The sequence below is a fragment of the Sycon ciliatum genome, chromosome 1, assembly GCF_964019385.1.
Source record: "Sycon ciliatum chromosome 1, ocSycCili1.1, whole genome shotgun sequence".
Classification (NCBI taxonomy): domain Eukaryota; kingdom Metazoa; phylum Porifera; class Calcarea; order Leucosolenida; family Sycettidae; genus Sycon; species Sycon ciliatum.
This window is the reverse complement of record NC_088643.1, coordinates 21,957,159-21,983,393: the sequence shown is the minus strand read 5'-3', so window position 1 is coordinate 21,983,393 and position 26,235 is coordinate 21,957,159. Positions and strand designations below refer to the sequence as shown.

Sequence of the window (26,235 nt, the reverse complement as noted above, 5' to 3'; positions counted from 1 at the left end):
GCCTAGCCCATGGTGCAACAGAAGCTGTCCTGATATGACGGGATTCCGCTTGATCCAGGGATGCAAGTTAGTTCGATCCACAGCACTTTGGTGCATGAAAATGTGTCCGGTCAATACAGGATTTCACTTGGTACAGTGTCCGGCAAACGCAGGTTTTGCTGTAGTCCAAACTTCAATGAGCCGTACTCTTCTTCAAAGCGGAGTTGTGGATGGATTTTTGTGCCTCGTAAAAGTGAAGTCCAGAAACTGTTGCCACAGAACAACTCAAGCTTTCCAAAAAGTCGACGATTGCGAATTTGACCCTAGGGAAACTGGAAACGAAAGCTACCATCAAAATGGGACACGGTGCGTCGCTGGGACTGAAAATCTGCCCTGTATGTTGGTCGGATAAGGGTTAATTCGTGTTACTTTGCCGCACGCTCTCCAGAACAGTCATTTTGTCTTGCCTTTTCAGAGAACCGGCTGTTATTTCTACCTCCTCTGACGGGCGGGGATTTTACTGCTGAGCTTGCGCCTTGACCATTGAAAGTGGTGGCGTTCCTGCGCTTGCGGAAAACTCAATCTCTAGCCGAGTCTCACGTGAACCGTGCTTTTATGTGGCCATATCCACTTTCCCCTCCCTCTCTACCCTCTCACTGGAGGTCGGTATCCTTCTCTCACTCCTCCATTGCTATGACTATCACAAGCTATGACTACCGTAAAGTCGCGGATAAAAGCCGGGCGTATAAGCACATAAGCCGCTTTCTGCATCAGGCTTCAATGCAAACCAGGCTTGTGTGCAAACCATGCTTATATGCACCACTGATATTTTTGCCAGGCTTGTATGCACATCGGCCGATCCGGGCTTGCATAGAAGCCAGGCTTCTACGCGCGACACGCGTAGATCTACCATTGACTACCGGTATGGCGGCAGTTTTACTATGCACTGTACATAGCGCATGCACTCTTGACCTACCCGATCCGCGCTTGCATAGAAGCCAGGCTTCTACGCGCGACAGGCTTATATGCATTCGACCCGTTTGATTTTCAGGCTTCTATCCGCGATGTGCTTGTATGCAAACCCGGCTTTTATCCGCGACTTTACGGTATCACACAAGCTATGACTATCATAAGCTATGACCATCACAAGCTATGACTTGTCTCACAACGAGACCGTGTGGAGTTAGTATTTTGGTGTGCTCTCGACACGTACTAAGGACGCCGGGAGAACATTACAATGACTATCACAAGCTGCGACTATCACAGTGGTCAGCACACCTATGACAGTGTAGGTATACGTGTGTCAGGTGAGCATAGTCTAGCTCCGCAGCTGCCCAGTGGTCCAGTCTCAGTCACTACTGGTCACAGTTCCTGCTCACTGCGGGCCCGCTTGTCTCTATGTGGTATGTGCTCCGTTCAGCCCGAGTCATGGCTGTTGAGTTCAACCGCACGCCGACCCAACTCGTTACGCACTCTGAGTCATAGCTGCTGATCAAAGGCAGGTCAGGCCAACTAACACATGCAAGCTGCTCGTACCCACCCCTGATACGGTAACCAAAGCTTGTTGGAGCCTATGTGTGGAGAGAGAATTAATATGCAGAAAGGCAGTGTCACAAGTTACTTACTTGTCATTCAACTCGTTGTGTAGATCTACACCATCAAAACTGTCCTCAAATACGATAGTTTGAAAACTCTCATTAGCTGCTCTCGTGTACTGCCAAAACAGAGACCAACGCCCAGAGTCATAATACGCAGAACAGTTCAGTGAGACTGGTGCGCCAGGTTCTTTGAAAAACCCTGGTGGTAGCACGTTCAGGAACAGTGCTGAATGCACACAGGGCAAAAAAACAATCTCCTCAGCGTACGCAAAATACAATGCCATGTAGACAGGGGCGAAGTCACTCAAGTAATCAACAGGGGTATTGGAAATAGTACTCAAACCAAGCACACACACATAGACACGCATAGACACACATACACGTGAACATGCATGTACACATGGCAGACATGCATGTACACCCAAACATGCGTGCAGGCACAAGCACACACGAGCACACGTGCACGCATGCATGCATGCACAAACACACGCACGCACACGAGTACACATGTGCACACGTGTGAATGCGCGCACACACACACACATACACACACACACACAAATATGCACACACATACACATACACATCCAGTCATTTCGATGGCGTGGATTCGAATCCCACCGCTGCCACCAATGTTGTAACTGCCTTTCTCTACCTGCTCCCAGTCCCGTGCCATCTCCACACTTATACAATAGGACGACGATAACTACATTAAGAAGACTGTTTATTGACTCGACGACGAAACACTAGACATGACGAACTCGAGACGAAGACATCATGAACTCAAGACGAAGACTGCTTTTCACACCACAGCAACACGCGCATGCACCAACATGACGTACACACGGCGTACACAAAATAACGTACTACAACACACACACACACACACACACACACACACACACACACACACACACACACACACACACACACACACACAAGCGTACACATATGCACGCATGGACGTACACATATGCCCGCATGGACGTACAACAGTGTTACCAAGTGTCCTCTACCCTCATCCGTACTGCCCAGTGCCATTTTGCAGAATTTTTCAGTTTTCCGTACTCATTTTTTCAGGTCAACATCTTGACTAATTTATAGTGTATTTTGGAGAAAAAAACCGATACTGTACAACTTTTCAGCCACAGCCCCTGTGAAGCCTACGAGTTCAGTACAATTTCACAATTTGTTTTGTCCATTTTCTTTAACTTATTTTTGGGTTGTTGTTTGTTTATTTAGAGTCGAAGAACAAACAGGCAAATTTGCCTAATTACATGATCAGTCATGTTGAGAAAAATTCAGTATAATTTTCAACTTCACCAGGTTATCATAGCTTTGGTCTACTTTGCTTGATTTTCACAATCTAGGGCTCGTAGGAAAGCTCTTGGCAGGAGCAACGCCAGGATACCAAACTCCATTATGAAGCCGTCACAAATCAGGCGCGGTGACACAGCAAAGTCGTTTCCAAGCCTCAGTAATATACAAGTCCCATCAACGCCATTCCACTCTCCTTCATTGCAGAACGCTCAAATTTTTTCGAGGTGATTCAAACTTCAGCCCGCTACGTCATTATAATGTGCTCAGCTGATCAGTCGCTCAAAGAGCACGCGAAAAGGGACCCCCCCCCCCCCAATGGCGAAGAGATCGATCAAAATTTGAACTGCCGAGGTAAGAATACCTGAATACGGCGCGCGATATCTCTGGAGTCTGACATCGTAACTCTTCAGCAATTGGTGCATGCATTGGATGGCTTGGAGTTTTCGCTACCACATGGACCCTTCGATTGTTGAATTTGTACAAGAAATGATGGAGTTACGAAGGTTTTAGTAATCGATCATACATGATCGTTTGCGGAATATTCGATTGAAATCCGTACTGCGGACAAAACTTCGTTTTCCCGTAAAAACACAGACAAATACGGGCGGTTGGCAACACTGGTACAAATATGCACACATGGACGTACACATATGCACGCATGGACGTACACATATGCACGCATGGCCGTACACATATTATCCATATAAAAATCGCTCTGTGAGCGGTTCTGAAAAACCTTTACTGGTACTGCCCCGTCGTAAAAGTAAGAAATTAGAACTGGCCCATTGTCCCCCCAAATGCGAACTGATCCACCTAAATCGCGAATGACGGGACCCGAACGCACCAGTAGCACGAGGTCGGGAGGGCACAGGATCACGGCAATTATCATAGGGTATACCAGTATTAGTAGTAGAATTTATTATTTTGATAGGGAAGCCTACCGCTAGTACAGTACATGGCCTATGGTCCGGACCAACGTCCCCATCTGCATCCACAGGTAGGAACCTCGTGCTACTGGTGCGTTCGGGTCCCGTCATTCGCGATTTAGGTGGATCAGTTCGCATTTGGGGGGACAATGGGCCAGTTCTAATTTCTTACTTTTACGACGGGGCAGTACCAGTAAAGGTTTTTCAGAACCGCTCACAGAGCGATTTTTATATGGATAATTTCAGCTCTTTTTCCGTTCCCTCCCCACCCCAACCCCGAAGGTAAACAAATACATGATGACCACGCACGCAATGTACTGTATGTAGCCATGCGACTGCAATAACACACTGATACATACCAGCCCTCCCCGCCTCGCTACCCCGCACACAGATACACAAACATGTGTATGCACACGGCACACACACGTGGCCACGCACACATACGCACATGCACACGACACAAACAGGAAATTCTTCATGTATAATGCCATGCAAAGCAGTGGCCACCGTACTTGAGGAAGTCAGTTGTGAAACAAAAATAATTCAACTACAGCGTGTAGACAAGCTGACGGCCAAAGCACAACATAGCAAACATGACATTTGCCCAAGGATTGCAGTTTGCAGACCATGCCATGGAAGCAGCGAATACAGAATGTAATATCATACAAAGCGACAAGCAAGGACGTGGCCATCATACACCAGAAACTTGCAGAAAGTCACATATCCAACAGATAGAGAAGTGAACAGCAATCTGATACAGCCCACACAGGACAAAGCGGACCTGATACTCGTCCCAGGATCGCAAGTGGCAAACCCTTTTCAATGCATAACATGCAGGTGTACGTTAGACGCATGAACATCTGACCGTGTCGCCAGCATACAATGTCATCACATGTTTACCCCACAAGTTACACACATGCACAGTAGAAGCACAATGAAAGCAATGGAAAAGTACGATGTGGTTGCTGAAGCATCTTCACACTTCAAATTCAGACTTCAATGTGGTCGTCACGGGATGATATACCTGCAAGATACAAGTGATGAAGAAAGAAAGCAGAAGGTCGTGAGGTAGGCTATGAGACACCACAAACGGTTCACCTACATGTCTGTTCAGGGCTAGTGCACCCACACGGAGAATTGTCATAATCGAGCATTTCCCAAACTGAGAAATGCAATGAAATCCACTTGCATGCACAGGAGCAATTTTGCAATAATTATTATGATGCGCAATTCGACACGATCTGCGATGCTGCGTGCGATGTGCCCTGCTGTCATGATAGTGACAGTCACCGCGGTATGTTTTGTCAACGTCGCCCGTGCACTCTTCTGTCAAGTCCAAAGTGCTCACATACTTGGCAATGTTTTTGCAGTGATTAACTTTTATCCTAGTTATGTCACGGGTAACTTTAATGAAGTACCCGCAGGACGTGTCGATCTGCACATCGTCCACTCTCTCATGTACTTGGCCTGCTTTGTCTGTGTATCCATTTCATGTGCGATCCACAAAATCGACTAGACAGTGGGTGCAATACGCTCTCTACCTGAAGACGTTCTTCTGGCGACATCTCGCCATGTACTTGGCCTGGCTTTGTCTGTGTATCCATTTCATGTTCGATCAACAAAATCTCAATGCACTACAGAGACTAGACAGTGGGTGCAATACGCTCTCTATCTGAAGACGTGAACCATTAATTTTTTTTTGGAAAAGTTATACGTACACCTGAAACGTAATGAAGTACAGGAATAGAGAGAGTGACTACAATACGCTCTCGACCTGATACTAGGGAGGTTTAGTTCCCACGTAACGGAAATGCGTACGTGGGTGATCCACGTAAAGTGGATGAAGGGCACCCACGTTGCAATGTTGTGTTTAGTCACACGGAACAAACAAAAGCATGAAGCTAAAGGCCAAAACCTGGTCAAAGACGAAGCTACCCCGGCCTAAGAAGCTCATCCAATATTTTGATTTCGTGCTTCGGAAACTTCTTCAGCTGAGCACCCTCACAGCTCGCACAATGCGCTCCATTCTGATTTTCACCCACGTTCTGGCGGAACGTGGGTGAGCCTCCATACACGGTATGTCGTGAATCAGAAAACGTCTGTACGTGGGTCACTGAGTATCACGTGGTACACACACGTAAAGTACCCACGGATTACGTGGGACTAAACCTCACTAATAGTGATAACGTGAGTACAAGACACTCTCCACCTGATAACGTGTTAGAAGGTAACATGTCTACAGTCCCACCGTACCCTTCCGACACGACTGTAGACCATTACATTTTTTGAGAAGTTGTACGTACACCTTAAACGTAATGAAGTACAGGAATAGAGAGAGTGACTACAATACGCTCTCGACCTGATAACGTGAGTACAAGACACTCTCCACCTGATAACGTGTTAGTAGAAGGTAACAGGTCTACAGTCCCACCGTACCCTTCATCATTCCTCATTCACCATCGCGCGATACCCTGGCACACACTGGCAACATATCAATCGGGTGCCTTACCGTCGTCTAGAGGAGACGTCTTCGCAGCAATATTTTCCCTCCTGCGCATTCAGTCGCCGACGCGACAGCGTTCACGGGGCCGTTCCAGTTGCGGAAGACATTCGATTCATCGGGCCAATTCAGAAACAGGGCCGTGGACACACAGGGGGCAGAGGAGAGACATTGTTAGTGGACAAGAAATATGCAGTGGCAAGTGGCGAGTGCCGCATGGATGTCAAGTTGTCATGCACAATTCAGCTATTACTTACGGTCCAGTTAGTCCTGCCATTGCTCGCTCGTCCTGGTTCCTCCTCGTTCGTCTTCCTGCACGTCTGCACTTCTCCTTCCCCACCGTTGGCTTTGCGGTACGGGGGTGCCGGAAGGAATTCCCACCATGTATCCATGTACATGAAGTCCCACCATGACTCTCCATGTACATGTCCACGGTCACGTCAGCAGTTTGTACAGTACCGGAAGGAGTTCCCACGATGCCTCCAAAGGCCTAGAGCGGACGTCTTTGCAGCAATTCTTTTCGCCCTGCGCATTCAGTTCGCCGACGATGTCTCCAAAGGCAAAGGCCTAGAGCCTAGTAGAGGGGACGTCTTTGCAGCAATTCTTTTCACCCTAGTACCCTGCACATTCACCCCGCCGACACGACAGCGTTTACGGGGCCGTTCCAGGTGCAAAAGGTCCACGTCAGCAGTTCTCAACTATTTCGCGTACGGGATAGTCGCCGCGACAGCGTTTAAGGGGTCGTTCCAGGTGCAAAAGGTATCCATCAATGGCACTTTGCAGTATGGGGTACGGGAAAGGGGCCTCCTCGTTCGACTTCGTCGACTTCTGCAGTTCTCCTTCCCGTCAGGGGTACCGAAAGGGGCCTCCTCGCAGTTGTCCTTGCCGTCAGGTCCACGTCATGCAGTTCTCAACTATTTCGCGTACGGGATAGTCGTCTTTGTCGTACGCGACATCGGCGTTTACCGAGTGGCATTGGCACAAAGCAGACCGTTGACGGGGTCACGTGTCAAAAAAGTATCAACAACGTGTCGACTACGTGTCGACCACGTGTATAGCGGTACACTCAGCGGTACACTAATTCTCGTGCCATTCTCGTGTCACAAAACTGGAACATCGAGTACCAGTATGGAAAGGCTTCAGACAGGAAGCCTTTCCAATGCACACATGCAAGTGAGCACACATCTGCTCTCTATACACAATGGTGGCAGAATGTGTAGACAGGAGAGGTGCAAAACACTGTTTGACATACAGATCCACATGCGTGCCTGGTTGTGATGAAGCCGAGACACAAGGTCGACAGAGCATCCCAGGCCACGCCACCACTCCCCTTATTCATGGCTCACACATGACGGGTTTACGTGGCTCTAGTAAATAAAAATAAATAAAAATTATTAAAATGCGGTCTCTTCCATATCAACAATCACTGTGTGCCACGTGCACTAACACGAAGATGGAATCGGCTCCTCGCCCTTGCTACAGATCGCCAGTGGCATTGACCAGTAGCTTGCAGTACCATTCAATGGCGAGCACAGCACTTTTAAACATGTGCATGCTCGCATGTTGTAGTGTGGGCTGTTGCGACACTGAGGTTGCAGACTGCTTGCTACTTGTCAGGCGCGTGTGGGCTGATCAGTCGCTATGACTTCTGACACACTGACGACAGGCTTCCGTTGATCCTGGGCGGAAAGTGAGTGGTCCGACAGGAGTTCGTACTGAGCAAGGCTGCAGAAAGGGAGAGCTTAGTTTTTCAACAAGGTGGATGACTGCTTTCATGGATCTCAGCTGAATTAAAGGGGCTAAAATCAAAATTTCACCAGTTGTAGTCTTCGGGGTGCTGAGCCGAATGGTCTTGGTCCGAGAAAGCTGAGACGCTCCCTTCCTACTTGAATCCCAATCGAACTCGCGCACTTCCACCGAAACTGGGTGACTGCGCCCTACTAGATGGGGATTTGTATGCAAAATGTCACTAAAAGCGCCATTTCGTTCTTATAAAAGCACGGATGACTGCGATTGGCCCATATGTTGTAGTCTTTAGGACGCTGAGTCGACTGGTTTTGGTCCGAAAAGGCTGCGATGCAGTGTTCCTCCTTTATTCCCGATCGAACATGGTTGAACAAGCGGTCACGCGCTCCTGGGTGCCCAAATCACCTGGCCACCACGCCAGCAGGCGACAACTTTCACACCAAGGTTCAAATCGAGGTCAACTCGAGTGACAGGACTGTACCCAAAAAAGGTCAAACAGGCTAGTAAGTTGTACCCTGCAGGCATGGTGGCCAGGTGACTGGTGTACGCAGGAGCACGTGACCGCTTGTTCAACCATGTTCGATTGGGAATAAAGGCGGAACGCTGCATCGCAGCCTTTTTGGACCAAAACCAGTCGACTCAGCGTCCAAAAGACTACAACATATGGGCCAATCGCGGTCATCCATGCTTTTATAAGAACGAAATGACGCTTTTAGTGACATTTTGCATACAGATCCCCATCTAGTAGGGCGCAGTCACCCAGTTTCCGTGGAAGTGTGCGAGTTCGATTGGGATTAAAGTAGGAAGGGAGCGTCTCAGCTTCCTCGGACCACGACCATTCGACTCAGCACCCCGAAGACTACAACTGGTGAAATTTTGATTTTAGCCTTAACTTCCCCTTTAACATGCCACTGCATGAGCGGAGATACGAATGTGTTATTCCTACCTTGGGTTTGGAAAGGTAGCCGCCTGGCAACTTCACTTTCTCCAAACGCGTTGACCGTGTAGACACTGACATTGTATGCTGTCTCCGGTACCAGGTTATCAAGAGTTTGTTCACCACTGTTCTCTGTAATATTTGTTGTGATGTTCCTGACGTCTGCTCCACCAAAAAGTTGCAAAGAGAACAGCAGCTGTGTTGCGGGATACAAGTCGCGGGTCAAGTTCACACTCCAGGACAGCTTCACTCTAACCGAAAGACTCTCTGCGACTTGCAGATCCGTTGGCGAACTGGGTAAGCCTGTGCATTGCAAATATAACAAAATGATGCAAACAGCAGCTAATCATAGCACCGCCACTCCAGACACTGCAGTGGATTCGCAGTCCATAGTAAGAGTCTGATCTTTTTACTTCATCATGTGCATTTAGTCTAATTTCTCCATCAGATCTACAGGTGTACTCTCGAGAATCCGGAACAGTCTACCAGCACCCTGCATATGTGTGTGTGTGTGTGTGTGTGTGTGTGTGTGTGTGTGTGTGTGTGTGTGTGTGTGTGTGTGTGTGTGTGTGTGTGTGTGTGTGTGTGTGTGTGTGTGTGTGTGTGCAGGGGACACGTGACCATTTGATGGCAGTGTTACCAAGGACCAAGGTGTGTGTGTGTGTGTGTGTGTGTGTGTGTGTGTGTGTGTGTGTGTGTGTGTGTGTGTGTGTGCCGTTCACGTTCTCCCGATGTTTCTCAGCAGGGGCGTGTTTATGGTAAAAATAATAAGACAATTACATACTCTACATGGCCAGTTGGTCTCTCCAGTTTCCACACAGATCTAGATGGGCATTGCTTGCTGTCCGAGATGAGCAGTGTATTAAAACAAATACAGGTCCCTTGTTTACTGCGCAAATAGTGGGATGCAGCACATGGCGTCCTAGCATTCTGTGTCCATGCCCATGGCGTTATCCAGTTCACAGGCACTACGAGAGGCCTTGTGCAATGGTTTGTCACGAAATACCGGTAGTCCCCATGAGTGAGCTCAGAGTCAAAACATGGCCTTACTGTGATACCGTACTGGCAAAGGCGAGCTTACGGAAGAACACGGGCTAGAGGCACAGGAATGGACACACTGTAACAATGGCTGCAATATCACTGGACGGTATTGCTCTTACCTTGTGTTCGTATCGTTTGCTCCTTGGCCAATTCGCTCCGTCCAAAGCCATTCACTGCATACACGCTGACAATGTATGCTGTCTGCGGCTGCAGGTTATCAAGAGTTTGTTCACCGCTATGCTCTGTGATATTTCTCGTGGCATTCCCGACATCTGCTCCACCTCCGAGTGTCCACAAGAATATCAGCTGCGTTGCGGGGTACGCATCTCTGGTCACGTTCCACAGCAGCTTCACCCTATCCATGCCATTCTCTAGAAGTTGCAGATTTGCGAGTGCACTGGGTGGACCTGGGCATGGGTATAGATGTAGATAAACACAATGATTAAACCTGTCACTTGCCATAATACCGTACTCCCGCACATATAAGCACACGTGCTGATGTCCGGACATAAGCGCACCCACCAATTATAAGCGTATGCGCTTATATGTGAACACCATTGGTGAAACACCTGGGAGCCGAATACACTGCTAAGCATTATGATAACACCGTTGTTTACAAAAAAATGGTTTAGGACACAGGGAAACATTTATTGCACATATAAGCGCATGGGCTTCTACCCGAACATGTTCACACACCAAAACATCTTTTTTTGTAGCAATTTTTTACTTATAAGCCCATGTGCTTATATGTGACTGTAGGGAAGTACGGTGCCCATTTTACATAACACTTACACAGCTGGTCTTCAACAACAACAACAAATTGCTTGTCTTAGTCGGAGTGTCGGTATCGCCGTTTTGTATGTTCCAACATTGGTACGACTCTTCCTATGCAATATCTACTTGCTATGCAAGACGTGACAGTCTCGGAGCTCTCTTGGGCAGCAAACTAATTCATCTCGCTATTTAGCCCCAGAGGGTCGCATCTTTTTCTGGAGTTCGTGCCGGCCCACATCATTCGCGTGGGCATTTTGTCAAGACTGCAAGCTCGGGTAAGAGAATCCGGCTATCTCGCCTGAATTTAAAATACTAAAGTTGACGATGGCGAAAACAAAGTGTTCCCAAATTCCTAAAAAGAACGCCACGTGTGTGGCGGATGTTACTGCGAATGTAGCAGGTCTGCAAACACCAATAAAACCAGCAAAGCGTTTGTCAAGGAAAGAAGGTGTGGAACTGCTTGCCCCATCCCGCTGGAAGGTTGTTACGACGTACTTAAAAAAATGCTAGGTTGCTGTCATCGCCTGCCACCTGGAGGCATGGATTGCCTGAAAAAGAAGTTCCATGACCTGAATTCGAACGCGCGTCTTGTTGAGTGCTGAAGGGTCTGCTTCGAACTCTGATGAAGACGTCGACCTCAGCCACATGTGCAGTGAAGCGAGAGGCCACAAACTCAAGCTTAGTCCGTCAATAATTCTCTGCCTCAATTTCGAGGTTGTTTCTTGGCTTCAAATGGACAAAATAATTTTGAAAAACAATTGCTCTGGGAAGCGACAATTGTAATGACGAGCAGGAAGTAGTCCACTGTCTTGCGGTGCATGGTTCAGAAAAATAGGAGTCATAACTCCTTCCCATTGGGCAGGCTATTTTCGTGACTCAGCTCAGTGATGATTATGTGGAGTTGACGGCCATTGCTTCCACAATGTGGGCATGACTCCTTGTGGCGGTGATGTGAAAACTACTCGTGAAAGTCTTCGTCGGCATAGTGGGGTTTGTTCTTGGTCCCGCCGTGTATGTTGTGCCAACACTCGCTCCGGGTCCTAAAATCCAGTCCTGTGTGAGCATTCCAAGGTGTAACCCACACTAAGTTATGTAAAGAATCCTCTTGTGTGGTTGTTGTTGACCTCAAATGAAACCCACTGCAAATTTTTAAGTGAAATCGGAGAGATCGACTAACTCACCTCTTTTTCTGGTTCTGTCAGATGTCATCTCTGTAATATATTCTTACTGTGGTGCAGTCAAGCCACTCTATCTATTACTACGCCATCGGCACATGGGTCATGGCGGTCAAACCTAGTCGGAAATCTTACCCCCCCCCCCCCCCCATTAAACCTGCCCCCGATGAATGCAGATTATGCACCCTCTACTGCGATGCTACGGCAGAAGCCATAGCAGCTTGTGCTGGGATTGCACCATTCAACAGCTTGCAAGACTGAAGAATTGACCGCCACTATTCAGCCTGGTCTACACCACACAGCTATGAAGCGGCTTTTTCTGGCCAGTGAATCCCTACTTTTGGTCTTTTTCATATTTTTTCCGCACACACATCACACCACATACTCCGGCATGCACTGGCTGTTGGTAACCACCCAGGAGAAGGAAAGAAAAGTCAGGAGGAGTCTGAGAAAGAGAAGAAAGAACACATGCACACACACGCGCACACACACACACACACACACACACACACACACACACACACACAAAGACATGGAAACACATCATTGATACGACTGTGTCATTCCTACCTTGTGTTGCGAAAGACTGTTCAGTCACATTGCTTCTTCCAAACTCGCTGATCGCGTAGACTCTGACATTGTATACCGTCTGCGGTGTCAGGTTCTCCAGAATTTGCGTACTGTTTTCTGCTGTTATGTTAACAGTGACATTCTTGACACCTGCTCCACCTTGTCCTCCGAGGTGCAAAGAGAACAACACCTGTGTTGCGGGATACTCATCTCTGGTCAGATTCACATGCCAGAACAGCTCCACTCTATCTGTGCCGCTCTCAATGAGTCGCACTTCCGTGAGTGGACTGGGTGGATCTGAGCATGGCAATAATGACAGTGTGACTCTTTTAATTTCACTTTTTTTTAACAAGCTTCAGACTCCTCGTCATCAGCATCTTCAAAAACTTGCCACGAGTACATGTATGTTCATTGCCCTCTCGTCAGGTGGAATGCAGGCACAAATAAACGGACCAAGCACAACGGCAAGTATTCAGTAGTGATGTCATAGCAACAGTGCAAAGAAGAGTAGCGAGAAATGACCGGCTTAAATGCATACCCTTTTATACATTATACACTTGTCAGTTTGAGCACTCTGGCAAGGTACGTTCGGGCCTGGTTTAAATCTGGCTTTGGAAAATTTATTTTTCATTGCTATCAGGTTCGGCCTCATTTTCTCTGTGCTGCGCTGACGAGTCCACAAAGGACGAAACAGTTCTGTCCGCAGATTGAGTAACCTTATACAATAGAAAGAATGACAAAAAGGTGCACGTGCGAAGAAACCGAACAAGCGTGCGATATTTTGTGACAAACTAACGAGTTGCTGACAACCTAACGGACAGCCTAAGTTTGTTTTCATAGGCAGTGAGTGGTTCCCAGTGTGACTATAAGCTTCTCAAGCTTCTAAAGCATTCCGTTTTAGGAGCTGCATCTGCGCCTTAGATCTCTCTTTGCATGGTGGCGGCGATCCTCCGGGTGCTGAAAACTCACTCTGAGTTTCAAAGGAACTGTGAATTTAATTTAAAAGCATTCAATAGCCTAGCACTATAGCACTATGTACAATGGACAAAGCAGAAAAACAATCATCCAAATACACAGCACGTCATTCAGGATGCTCAGACCAATGATGAGCAATGGCTGACTCATATGAATAATGATTTTATCAGCACTAACATCAGACACTCAGGAAGTGCGGTGGACGATTCCCATACCATACCACCTGATGAGAAGGCAATGAAAGTACTCGTAGAAAGGTTGTGAAGATGTTGATTGTGAGGATCATGTAGCATGATTGATTCTGTTTGCTCTCTAGTACTCGAATTCCTCCAAGCTCAACGGCAGTGCATATCATCAGCGTCCATATTTTGGTGGCCTGAAACATGGCCCTGACAACATTCATCTTGCAAGAACCCAAACCCGGGAATACTTCTCCTTTTGCAAAATTGTTTTCTTCCACAAAACAAAAGAGCTAAAAAAAAGCGGCTAGTAATTTGGCAAACATTGACGTAATGCTTTGATGACTACTGGGTTTTTTTACTACCACGGGCTCATTTATCTAAACATGTGTGTGTGTGTGTGTGTGTGTGTGTGTGTGTGTGTGTGTGTGTGTGTGTGTGTGTGTGCATGTGTGCATGTGCGTGTGTGTGTGTCCAACCTGTCGGAAGGCTACCCTCTCGCCAAAGCATTTTGGAAGTTGGACTAGTTTCGGCTCCACAATCCAGTGTGTCGTTACTATATAGCTTTCGTGGCTGAGTTTGTTGGTACGTCTGTTGGCCCTGGGTTCCCAGTACCCAGTTGCCGAGGCTGGTTGGTAAAAAAACTCCAATTTCACTTCAAGGTACCAGCGCATCTAGTGTCTGCTTTGATCAAAGCAGCGTGCTGTCTATACTGGTTACCCCAGCAAGTGTAGGGTGTGCATAGGTAACTGTCTTGGCCGTCCTATTCCGATGTACTCCGTGTGGTGTAGACCAGGTGTGCATTGGGGGTCGATTCACATGGCTTTGCCAGTTGTGTGGATTAGACAGTTATCTGGCGCTTGTCTTGATCTGTTCCAATCAGAATCAGATCCGCTATCGTTGCTATAGAGAAAACCTGTGGGTGCACATCCAGTGCATTTGCAGATTTGCGTGCTTCTCTTGCGACGGGCGTATACATGGTACATGGTGTGTGTGTGTGTGTGTGTGTGCGCGCGTGTGCGTGTGTGTGCGTGTGTGCGTGTGTGTGTGTGTGTGTGTGTGTGTGTGCATGTGTGCGTGTGTGTGCGCGTGTGTGCGTGTGATACTCCATACGCGGTATTAAGTGAGTATTCTTTGGCTCGATTTTCCATTGGAAAGAGTGCAGCTCTGATCCCCACACGGCAATCATAATAGATTGACTGTTATTGGGAGCGGCCTTACCTGGAATGCGCACAGTCACGTGGTTATTTGCGTAAGGTGCATCAAAGTGATAAAGGAATGCACATGTGTACACTCCCACTCGTGCACGCGTCAGATTGAACTTGAGCGCGAGCCTGAGAACAGTGACAGCACCACTTCACAGCACAACAACCAGAGAAAAATCACAGCAACAGAGAAAGATGTATTCAATTAGCATTGAAATCATGTAGGAACCTTATGACGTTGCATACGAGAACAGGCAACACATCTAGCCTAGGTTTCACAAGTTCTTTTTTTTTTTTTTTTTTTTTGCTTGAAGTTTTATTTTACATCGCAATCCAAACGGGCATTGATTATGATGGCGATAGAATAAAAAAAGGAATGTGGCTCGATAAAGCAATCTGACGGGAAACATTGTTTCCTGTAACTCTGAGTTTTACGGCAACTGGGCCAATCCTCAGACAACATGAAACTCAGAGAACAAAACAAAGTCTCCCGTCACTGTGAAGTTGTGTTGCGAGCTCCTCTTCAGGGGTTGAGCACTTTCGCCAGTCACGGCTAACTCCGCTTTGTAACCTTAGTTTTCACTACGAGTCTGCATTGTTTTGTATATACAGCCCGTGATGTCTCAGTTTTAACTTGAAATTGGAAACGTGGCCTAAAATCATAAGTTCACTGCTTCGTAGTCTTCTGGGCGTTGAGTAGAAAGGTGTTGGTCTGGGGAAGCTGAGATGCCCCCTTCACACCAAATGATCTCGCTCACTTTCCCTGAAATTGGATGAGCTTGCCCTTCTAGATAGGGAAGTGTGCGGAAAATTTCACTCAAAGTGTCACCTTTCAAAGTATGTCACCTTGTTATTATAGAAGATATAGAAGCATGAACAAAGATTAAACTCATAGAACCTGTATAGTCTTCTGGACTCTTAGTCGAATGGTCTTGGTCGCAGAAGGCTGCGATACAGCGTTCGAACCTTATTCTCTGTCAAACATGCCCCCCCCCCCCCCCCCTAGCAGTGCATACACCAGCCACCATACAGTACTAGTGCAGTACTCTGTGTATTTGTTGTGAGTACACTCAGACCTCGCTTATCCGGTCCTCTTTTATCCGGATCCCTCGCCAGCCGGAAGAAAATCGTTGGTTACCGATTTACAGCACATGTCATGCGCACATACAGTATGTGTGTTCGATTATCCGGTTCCCTCGCCTATCCGGATATTTCTGAGGGAAACAAATGTGTGCGGTTAACCGAGGCCTGACTGTACTTGTGTCCAGCGACCTGCACACATGGCTTCATGGCTAGAGCTGAAACGAGCTCACTCGTCTTGACGAGATGACTCGATAGGCCGACGTCGCTACTCTACGGTCTACATAACATGTAAGCTGTACATGCAATTTCTGCAGGATTCCAGATCGTTGTGAACAGTGCATTCGTGAAGTGACTCCGTGTTTGCTCGGCTTTGACCTGATCATTGCTCGATTGTTGTTGTTTGACTACACCATACTGCTGCACGACATAGTCACACCTACGGCATACTGCTGTACTACGTAGTCATGACTACACCATGCTCCTGTACGACGTAGTCATGACTACTGCTGCACGACGTAGTCATGACTACTGCTGCACGACGTAGTCATGACTACTGCTGTACGACGTAGTCATGACTACTGCTGTACGACGTAGTCATGACTACTGCTTTACTAGCGCCATAAGCTGCGTGTCCAATTATTCCAAAACCTTCACAGAACAATTTGCCATGCCCAAATAACCCCTTCTACGTACTTTGCTGTCCAAATTTTCCTTTAACATCTTCATACTTTTTATCCGGCCAAAACCTGGTTGATTAGGGCTTGTCACAAACGTTTTTTTGTCATCCCTGAAACGAACATCGTTCGTTTCGTACTCGGATCCTCTTCCCTCCCTCTGAAACAAACGCAGCTTGCTATGCTGGACAGCGCAGCTTGCTATGCTGGACAACGAAAATCACATGTATGTATGTACAGTGTCGGTCGATTTGTGATTTTGGCTCCCCCCCCCCCCCCCCAATGAACGATGTTTGTTTCAGGGACGACAAAAAACTTTTGCGACGACCCCTAGGTGGGTTGAGCAGCAGGGCCTCGCCATCACTTTCCGCATTCATTCGGGAGCATAGTGGACTTGGCAGAAAAAATTCGAAATTGAGTGTAGTAAAGGTTGTAGGACCTTGACAGTGTCCTGAATGATGTCACGCAGTTAACAAGGCTGGAGTTCAGGATGACGTGTGACTTGCGTTGGCGGCCGCTTGCGTGTTGTATTAAATACGGATAACACCCCGTTTTCCACACATGCGTGCCCGCCCGCCTGCCCGCTCTCTCTCTCTCTCTCTCTCTCTCTCTCTCACTCACTCACTCTCACGCACACACACACACACACACACACACACACACACACACACACACACACACACACACACACGTCCACACATACACACATGTACACACACACACACAAAAACACATGCAGACACACACACACACACACACATGGATTAAAGCGTGGTGCACCCTGGCTACACCAGATGTCCTAAGGTGTCCTACATCACAGTGCGGCGTCACATTCTTTGCTTTAGGTTCGCGGATAAGTGAGTTCAACTTCTGAACTGTTTGTGACTTAGCACACAGTGCTGCTCAATGAAATTCGATCGCGTAAGTCAAGTTTGCAGCCTGCACAAGCTCACAGGCCAGTGCTTGCCGGTCCAGTATGGCATGTACTGCATTAGGTGCGTACATGACTCACACAATCGGATGGCTTTGAGCAGCACTGTACACAGCTATTTTCAAGAACAGACGGACTCAGCGGATGGTACAAACATTTTTTTTAAACAGTATTGCAAGATGCTCACGTTGTGGTTCGTGAAAAGCTCCCGCCTGAACTCGCATCAAGCAGGATGAATCGAGAACTACCAGCTGGCATAAATAACAAGTTAAAAGTCCCAGGTACAATGCCATCATTTGCCAAACACTCCATCTCTACAGACGTGCCCTCTCCTTGCACAATCTCTGCCGGTAGAGTGTTAAGGAACACTGGTAATTGAGCTGAATCCACACAAGACAAATGAAGCAGACAACATACAATCAGGTGTGCTTTTAGCAAGTTCATTGGACAAACATAAGCCAAGCACACATGTGCGCATGCTAGGACGCACACACGCGTGCACACGTGCGCGGGCACACACCATTGGACCATTTGACGCCCATCGCCGGAGGAGGTGATAGCGATGCTAGAGCAGAAGCCATAGCAACTTGTGCTGGGATTGCAGCATTCAATAGCTTGCAAGGCTGAAGAATTGACCACCACTATTCAGCCTGGTCTACACCACACAGCTATGAAGTGGCTTTTTCTGGCCAGTGAATCCCTACTTTTTGGTCTTTTTTAATTTTTTTCCCACACACACACACACATCACACCACATACTCCGGCATGCACTGGATGTTGGTAACCACCCAGGAGAATGAAAGAAAAGTCAGGAGTCTGAGAAAGAGAAGAAAGATGTGTGGGACCATAATCGTCAGGAATCGAACCCGCAACCTATCGATTGGAAACCGCTGCACATACAGTTTTGTAAGTGAGCAAGTGCAAGTGTGTGTGTGTGTGTGTGTGTGTGTGTGTGTGTGTGTGTGTGTGTATGTGTGTGGTGTGTGTGGGTGTGTGTGTGTGTGTGTTTTCTTCCACGGGCTGGTCTCCAGCTCCGGCTGGGGCCAGCCCAGGTGAGTTATAGACTCACAGTAAGTAGAGTAGCTGTGCTGAGCGAGGCAGCCGTCATCTTGCTGCCGCGGACGAGGACAATTCAGCGTCGACAACATGGTCACCTCGGATATGACCACTCGCGCTGACCCTCGTCCGCCTGAGCGCGGAGGAGTTGCAAACCCCCGCTCAGAGCTTAGCTCGCAGCATGCACCAGCCGCTCGGAGGTTCGTGCTGTCTCTGGGAACCTGGAATGTGAGGACTCTTGTTGAGTCCGACGGCGACGTGAATACGGCTTCAAAATTTCAAAAAAAATCAAAACATTTGTTGCGGGAGGAGAAGAAAATTGACCTGGTTTGTCGGCAGCTTGGACGTTTCGGAGTGGATATCGCAGGTCTGCAGGAGACCCTTTGGTTCGGCACGGCTCAGTACAGCGTTGGCGACTCTCTCGTGTTGGCGAGTGGACGCCCTACTCCAACGGCGGATGACTCTGGACGTCGTGGTGAAGGTGTGGCGATAGTGCTGCGCGGAAAGTGCAAAGACGCCTTTGTCAGCGGCGGTTCGGAATGGAAAGGACACAGCTCGCGACTTATCTCCGCGAAGGCAAAGTTCGAATGTGGTCGTAATCGTTCAGTATCTTGCATTCATATCGCTTTTGCTTATGCACCAACATTCAGTAGATCACGTGAAGAGAAAGCTGCGTTCTATGAAAGTTTGCAGTCCTTCCTTGATAGTGTACCCAGGAGTGACCAGTATGTCATACTCAGCGATTTCAATGCTCGTGTTGGTGTTGGTACTGCTGGAGACGAGTGGAGCCGCGTAAGGGGTACACATGGACATGGCGTCATGAATTCTGCTGGAGAGGATTTACTTAACTTCCTGGCCAGAAACAGTGCGCTCATCTGCAACACCTGGTTCAAGAAGAAGGACATCCACAAGCACACGTGGCACCATCCCAGGTATGGGCAGCCTCATTGTATCGACTACTGCATTATTCCAGAGTCATGTCAGCGTCAATGTCTGGATTGTCAAGTTCTCCGCTCTGCGGAGTGTGACACCGACCATAAGTTCCTTGCCATGAGATACCGCTTGGCGGCGGTGCCCAGTTTCCGCAGGCAAAGTAAACCAGCCAACAAACCCATCGCTTCCGCAGTCCTAACGGCTCCCTCCAATGATGAAGTGCGAGCAAAATATTCCACTAGTCTTGATGCTGCCTTGGTTCAGAACTGGCCAGATGAGCTATCTGTGGAAGGATGCTGGGCTGCGTTGAAAACTACGGTGGCGGACGTCGCTCAGAAATGCCTTGGCAGAGAGCGGCGCAAACAACCAGACTGGTTCCTGGACAATCGACCGAAGATTGAGGCTGCCCTCCGTGAGCGAGACGATTGCTACCGAGCCTGGATGTCGACCAACAGGGCAAGTGATCAGAAGCTGTATAAGAAGGCCCGAAGTTCAGCTCGCCGTATCGTTCGTCAAGCAAAGCAGGACTGGCTGAGAAAGCAGGCTCGGGACTGCGAACGCTTTAGTCTAACATCTAAGGGAGGCTGGGAGTGCATCAAGAGGATCCAGACTGCACTTGATGGATTGCAGCCCCGCAAGACAGCTGCTATCAAGAATGCGCAGGGTGTTGTGTGCGAGACACCAGAGGCAACAGGTACGCGATGGCGGGAGCATTTTGACGGTGTCCTAAACGTGATCAGTGATTTTGTCCCAGATGCCATTGATTCCATTGGGCAGCTACCGATTCGGCTTGGCCTTGAGAACGCCCCAGCCTGCAGCGAGATACACCGTGCTATGCGAGCTCTCCAAAATGGCAAAGCATGTGGCCGATCAGAGATAACAGCGGAGATGCTCAAGTGCGGCTCTGAACTGGTGCCTAGGTTGGAGATGTTGTTGGCTGAAGTTTGGCGGACGGAAAGGGTTCCTCAGGATTGGGCAGACGCCATCTTAATCCCAATTCCCAAGAAAGGTGATCTTAGTGACTGTGGTAACTGGCGAGGCATCGCGCTTCTAGACGTGGTCGGCAAGCTGGTGGCAAGAATAATAGCGGATCGCCTGCAGCTGGTTGGAGAGGAATACCTGCCTGACTCCCAGTGTGGTTTTCGCCGTGGTAGGGGATGCTCAGACATGGTGTTCTCAGTACGCCAGGTTGCCGAGAAATTGCATGAGCATTCATCAAAGGGCTTTGCGGTGTTCATCGACTTGCGCGAAGCATACGATTCAGTACCTAGAGCAGCCATGTGGAGGGTTCTCTCCAGGCTCGGCGTGCCGGATAAGCTGATCTCCATCATTCGGTCGTTCCATGAAGGCATGTCTGCATCCATTCGTCTCGGCGCAGATCTGCTCGACCCTTTCCCGGTGGGAAATGGCCTACGTCAGGGATGCACTATGGCCCCGATCCTGTTCAACTTATTCATGGGTGCGGTTGTGGAAAAGTGGCATGCTACCATCGCCAATGACGAGGATATCGGTATCCAGGTGTCGCAGTTTCGCAGAGACTGCTTGTTCAATACGCGTCTCAGAGAGTGTCGCAGGGTGACTATCACGGAGTGTCAGTTTGCGGACGATTCGTCACTGTTCGCCAAAACCTACGGCGGTGCTGAAAGGGCCTTGGCCACGTTTCGACAGGTTGCAGCATCTTTTGGCCTGTCAGTCAATCTGGGCAAAACTAAGTTCATGCCTATGGGCGTTGGTGTGGTGGCGTCGGATATGTTGCCTTTGGGTGGAACCGTCGAATGCGTGGACAGCTTTCGCTATCTTGGCTGCCAGATCACTCCTGATGCTAGGAGTAGCTTTGATGTCTCTCGCAGGATCGCCGCAGCTTCGGGTGCATTTGGCGTATTGAAGAAAGCTGTGTTTGCGAACTCGGAGTTTCCTATCGGTCTCAAGCGTGTTGTGTACGGAGTCACTGTGTTGGCAGTACTCCTCTATGGTGCTGAGAACTGGACACCGAGGCAACGGGATCTCCAGCGTCTGGAGTCGTTTCACCTGCGATCTATACGCATGGTCCTGGGCATCAGTCGGGCGCGCCAGATGGACGAGCACGTGACAACCCTTCAGGTACGGCAGTGGTGGGGTGACATGGAGCAGGTCTCTGACAAGGTCCGGCGCCGTCGTCTCCAATGGCTGGGCCACCTGGCTCGCATGGATGACCGTATTCCCCGCCAATTGCTCTTTGGTGCCTTGCCGTCTAAACGACCTCCACATGGCCCCCGGAAGAGGTGGAAAGACCCAATCAAACATGACCTGACGGCGGTGTCCATTGGCATGAATGAGTGGCTTGAAACAGCAGATGATAGGTCTGAGTGGAGAACCAGGTGTCAGGATGGAGTCTACAGTGTGGTATGCTCTCGTGTACAACCTGCCGTGAAACCACTCCTGTGTATGGTCTGCACACGCCGTTTCAGCCGTCCTCAAGACATCGCTAGACATAGTTGCACCTCCCGTCGCTCCGCAAAGGCAAAAAACAAACAGTGAAACAGCCGTTCACGTCCCGCCGGACTCGCAGGGCCTCATGCCGCGTCCCGGAGACAGCACTCCTCCAAGTCGCCCCGTTTGGGGACACATAGCCAATCGTGGCAGTGGGCGAAGGAGGAGGAGGAGGAGGTGTGTGTGTGTGTGTGTGTGTGTGTGTGGCAGCCTGAATTTGGACTGCTGCCAGCACCATTGCTCGATCTGTGATCGCTGCATGAAGAGTCAGGCTGGTTTTAACCGCCATAATTGTACTCGAGGCAAACGACTGCGAAAGGACCAGAGGACTAATCTGCCCATTCAATGCAGCCTATGTAACGAACGATTCTCCCGCCCGCAGGACCTCACCCGCCACCGAAGACAGAAACACTAGCTATGTGTAGAACGGTCCCCTTTCACCTCAATTATTCTCCTTGTTTCTTTTTTCTCGCTGTTGTCTCCCGCTTCTGGGAGCGACGTGGCCATTTTGTGGCAGTTGTACATAGTAGTAGTAGTAGTGTGTGTGTGTGTGTGTGTGTGTGTGTGTGTGTGTGTGTGTGTGTGTGTGTGTGTGTGTGTGTGTGTGTGTGTGTGTGTGTGTGTAGCATTATGGTGATAATGCAGATTAATGGATGCACGCGGCTTTGTGCTACCGCTCAATCTATGCTGCTATGTTTAATAGTGCTGTTACTGCATGCTCATGATTTGCTGCTGACTATGGTCTCTGTGCGACTTGGCACTCTGCATGATATTGAATGCATCTCTCTACGTGACATTGAACGTGTCTCTTTACGTGGCGTTTATGCGTGTCGCTCGCCTCCGATGTGGAAAGCGTGTGGCGTTCATGCGTGTTGCTCGCCTCCGATGTGGAAAGCGTGTGGCGGCGTTATGATGCGTTTGCTTGTAGCGCTCAACGTGGGTGGCATGCATCGCTGCATGTCTTGTTAGAGTTTGCTCTGCTATATATTTCGATCCGTTCTGTGCGACGATCATTCTTGCTTGCTCGTAGTGTTTCACCCTCCCACCTCCCATTTCTCATCACTAATTTGCTTTGATACAGTGAATAAACGGGGTGTTGGCCATGCTCATTTCCGGCTACTCAGGGCCCTCGGTCGCCGTCCCTCGGACGCAGACTCTTGTAGATACTTGGCTCCGCCAACATTCTGCTTCGCCAGTGTCTACCCGGCCGACCCTGAATCCTCTCTCGTAGATACTTGGCTCCGCCAACATTCTGCTCCGGCAGTGTCTACGTATTTCTTTCCGTAGCCTCTCACTCCACTGGCCGGTACTCCCCCGTACCGCAAGTTGCTGTGTGTTGTAGTTAAGGTGTGTGTGTGTGTGTGTGTGTGTGTGCGTGTGTGCGTGTGTGCGTGCGTGCGTGGGTGTGTGTGTGCGTGCGTGCGTGTGTGTGTGAAATCGCCTGATCCCAAACACACTTGCACTTGCTCACTTACAAAACTGGTCATGTGGGTCTACCCAGGACAGGGGAGAGAAATTCAAAAGGAATCTTAGAAAGATAACTCAATTGCCACACTATCTAGTTACTCACAATAGTATATTGCAATGTATTTATAGTATTTCAAGGATTACCCAGAGGCTCTAGGTCACAATAGTACAGTCAACTTCGCCAATAACGACTGCGGATATAACGACAATTCGCGAATAACGACAGAATTTCCATGCCCAGAACAAAGTTCCATCCAACTGTAATACATATAATGAGACTTCGGGTATAGCGACACTTCGCGAATAAGGACACTTTTTTGATGCCCCGCCGAATGTCGTTATAAACGAAGTTGACTGTATATTGTGATGTATTTATAGTATTTCAAGGATTACCCAGAGGCTCTAGGCCTGTCAAGGGGATCTTCTACTCAGATAAGTTTCATGATTCGGGGAAAGAGTATTATGTACAAAGAAAAAAAACAAAGAAAAGAAGCAGACACAGCAACTGCACAAGTCAAGGTGTCGGTGTATGTTAGCATCCACCGATCACACTGCCATGTTTGCATTCGTCACGCACCGCTACTTGAGGGTTCTCAGGCGCTGCACTCACATTGCCGGCACATATCTTCGCGCATGCCTAGCCTTACGTCACACGTCTTCTCCATGGTAATGCAAATCAAAATGGCGTCGCTTCTCCATGTGCGCCACTGCTTGCTTCCCTTTCTTTCTTGCTGTTGGCTTCAGTGCAAAGTTAATTATTTTGTTTACTTCTACTTGTGCTAGCATCAGATTTGCAGGAGTTGTTTGCTTCTAGCTTGTGGTAGTGTCAAATTGGCCAGGCACTTTGATGGTATTCAGCCCGCACTTGTTGGCGACTAAAACAATGTCGCCATCTACTGTAAATCGGGTACTAGTATGTATGGCAGAACTACCTGTACGAGTCGAACACGAGAATCATGATCTGCTGCTGACCACTCCAAATAACTCCGTTTTGGCTCGGAGATTGCTGGATGATACGGAGCGTGAAGACCTGGGTCCAACCCCACATCCCACATCCTTCAGCAAATGACTGTGCCACGCCCGCAGCGGACATGAACGAAGTGCTCGCTGAGCCCCCGGCCACTTTGGATCTGCAGTGGACATGAACGAAGTGCTCGCTGAGCTCCCGGCCACTTTGGATCCAGCTCATTTGGGCTGAAGTTCGTTCTGCCATCACGGACGAGGCTGGAGCCTCTCTCCTGCCGCAAGCACGGACATCACCAGCGCCACTAGCTGCATCAACCGACACTGGAGTGAGTAGTGCATGCTCCACACCGCCTCACAACGGAAATCTGCACGTTGCCAAGTCGGTGCAGGATAGGATCTCGTGAGGTGAGTTTGTGGATTTCGACCAATTCTTGTCTGAGATTTTGGGAGCAGTCGATAACCAAAAGTCTTTCAAGCTCAGATCCAGTTCGGTAGCCATATAATTATACTCGACGTCTGGTGGAGACTGGTAGGTCTCTGTTGCTGAAAACCGGTTTGCCGAGGCATCCGAAAGCTTCGAAGGCTGCAGCTATTCGATGTGTGACATCGGCAGCTATTGTGCCGTCAGGTGTTAAGAGGCTGCCAACGTACGTGAACTCCGAGACATGCTGCACGTCGCCTGCTGATGTGTGCAGGGGTGCTATATCCGGCCGGTTTACTCCAGCTCCAAAGGACATGAATTTAGTCTTCATTGCAAACTGGCTTGTTGCTTTGCTCGGTCCTGGCGCGGTGCTCATAGACAACAGCTTCACGAGACATACCGCCGGCCTCCAGGTATGCCGCAAACTAGTTGCATTGCACAAGTCCTTCTCTGCGATGTCAGCCACCTGGAGGTCCGCACGGATTGCGTCCTTCTACCACTTCTTGGGCTTGTGTTGGGGGTATGTCTGGTTTGGTGAGCCAAGCAGGAGGTGACGGTACAGGCACTCTGGGGACTTTCAGGCAGTTCACTTCCCTGACAGTAATGTTTCCACTGAATTAGGAGTTCTCCCGATCCTTTCAAAATTGACCACTTTCTCATCTCAGGTAGCACGTTCCAGAAACTGACCGCGGTTGGCCCTCTGGGGGAGGGAAAAAGAACCAAGTGCCATCAGTATGTGTGGCACGTGTTGTGAGCTGCCTTTAGATCGAACAACTTGTCCGCCCCTTCTAGGCTTAGCCTGGTCCCATAGCTCAGATTTATAGCATTGCTCATGGCAAGCAAGGTCCCAGGTTCGAGTCCTGGTGTCGTCTCAGTTGGAGGACGAGCTGCCTCTACTATACCCTCGCCACGTCACACATCAAACGGACTAGCAAGTGGTTTTTCTCTAGAGCTAGAGAGAGAGAGCTATTCATTACTACACTTCAGGAGACGACGGGAGAACTGACAACTGACATGGCAAAAGGAAACATGATATCGGAAATTGGTGCCCTCATCAGCACAAAAAGTGGTGTACTCGATATCATATCAGCACAAAAAGGTGCACGTGTCAGCAATACAACAAAGCAGCGCAGCAGCATGTACGGGTCAGCAGCACAGAGACACAAATACAGCAGCAGGTACGACAAAGAGACAACACGTGCAGCCACATGTACAGCACTGGCAGGGTTGGTATTTTTTCTCTTTTCAGGCAGTTCACTTCCCTGACAGTTTACACTGAATTTGAAGTTCTCCCAATCCTTTCAACAACA

At 48.8% G+C, this 26,235-nt stretch overlaps 1 protein-coding gene across 1 annotated transcript in view; it reads right to left on the bottom strand.

Annotated features, from left to right (window-relative positions):
* LOC135821845 (titin-like) overlaps positions 1-26,235 on the bottom strand; it is a 117,224-nt gene that overhangs the window by 27,730 nt on the left and 63,259 nt on the right. Inside the window, exons 17-22 of the mRNA XM_065334871.1 lie at positions 17,801-17,993; positions 14,942-15,075; positions 12,567-12,863; positions 10,167-10,454; positions 9,016-9,309; positions 1,605-1,803 (exon numbers count right to left, since the gene is read on the bottom strand). Coding sequence (XP_065190943.1) covers positions 1,605-1,803; positions 9,016-9,309; positions 10,167-10,454; positions 12,567-12,863; positions 14,942-15,075; positions 17,801-17,993 — 1,405 coding nt within the window. The remainder of the gene's footprint in view (positions 1-1,604; positions 1,804-9,015; positions 9,310-10,166; positions 10,455-12,566; positions 12,864-14,941; positions 15,076-17,800; positions 17,994-26,235) is intronic.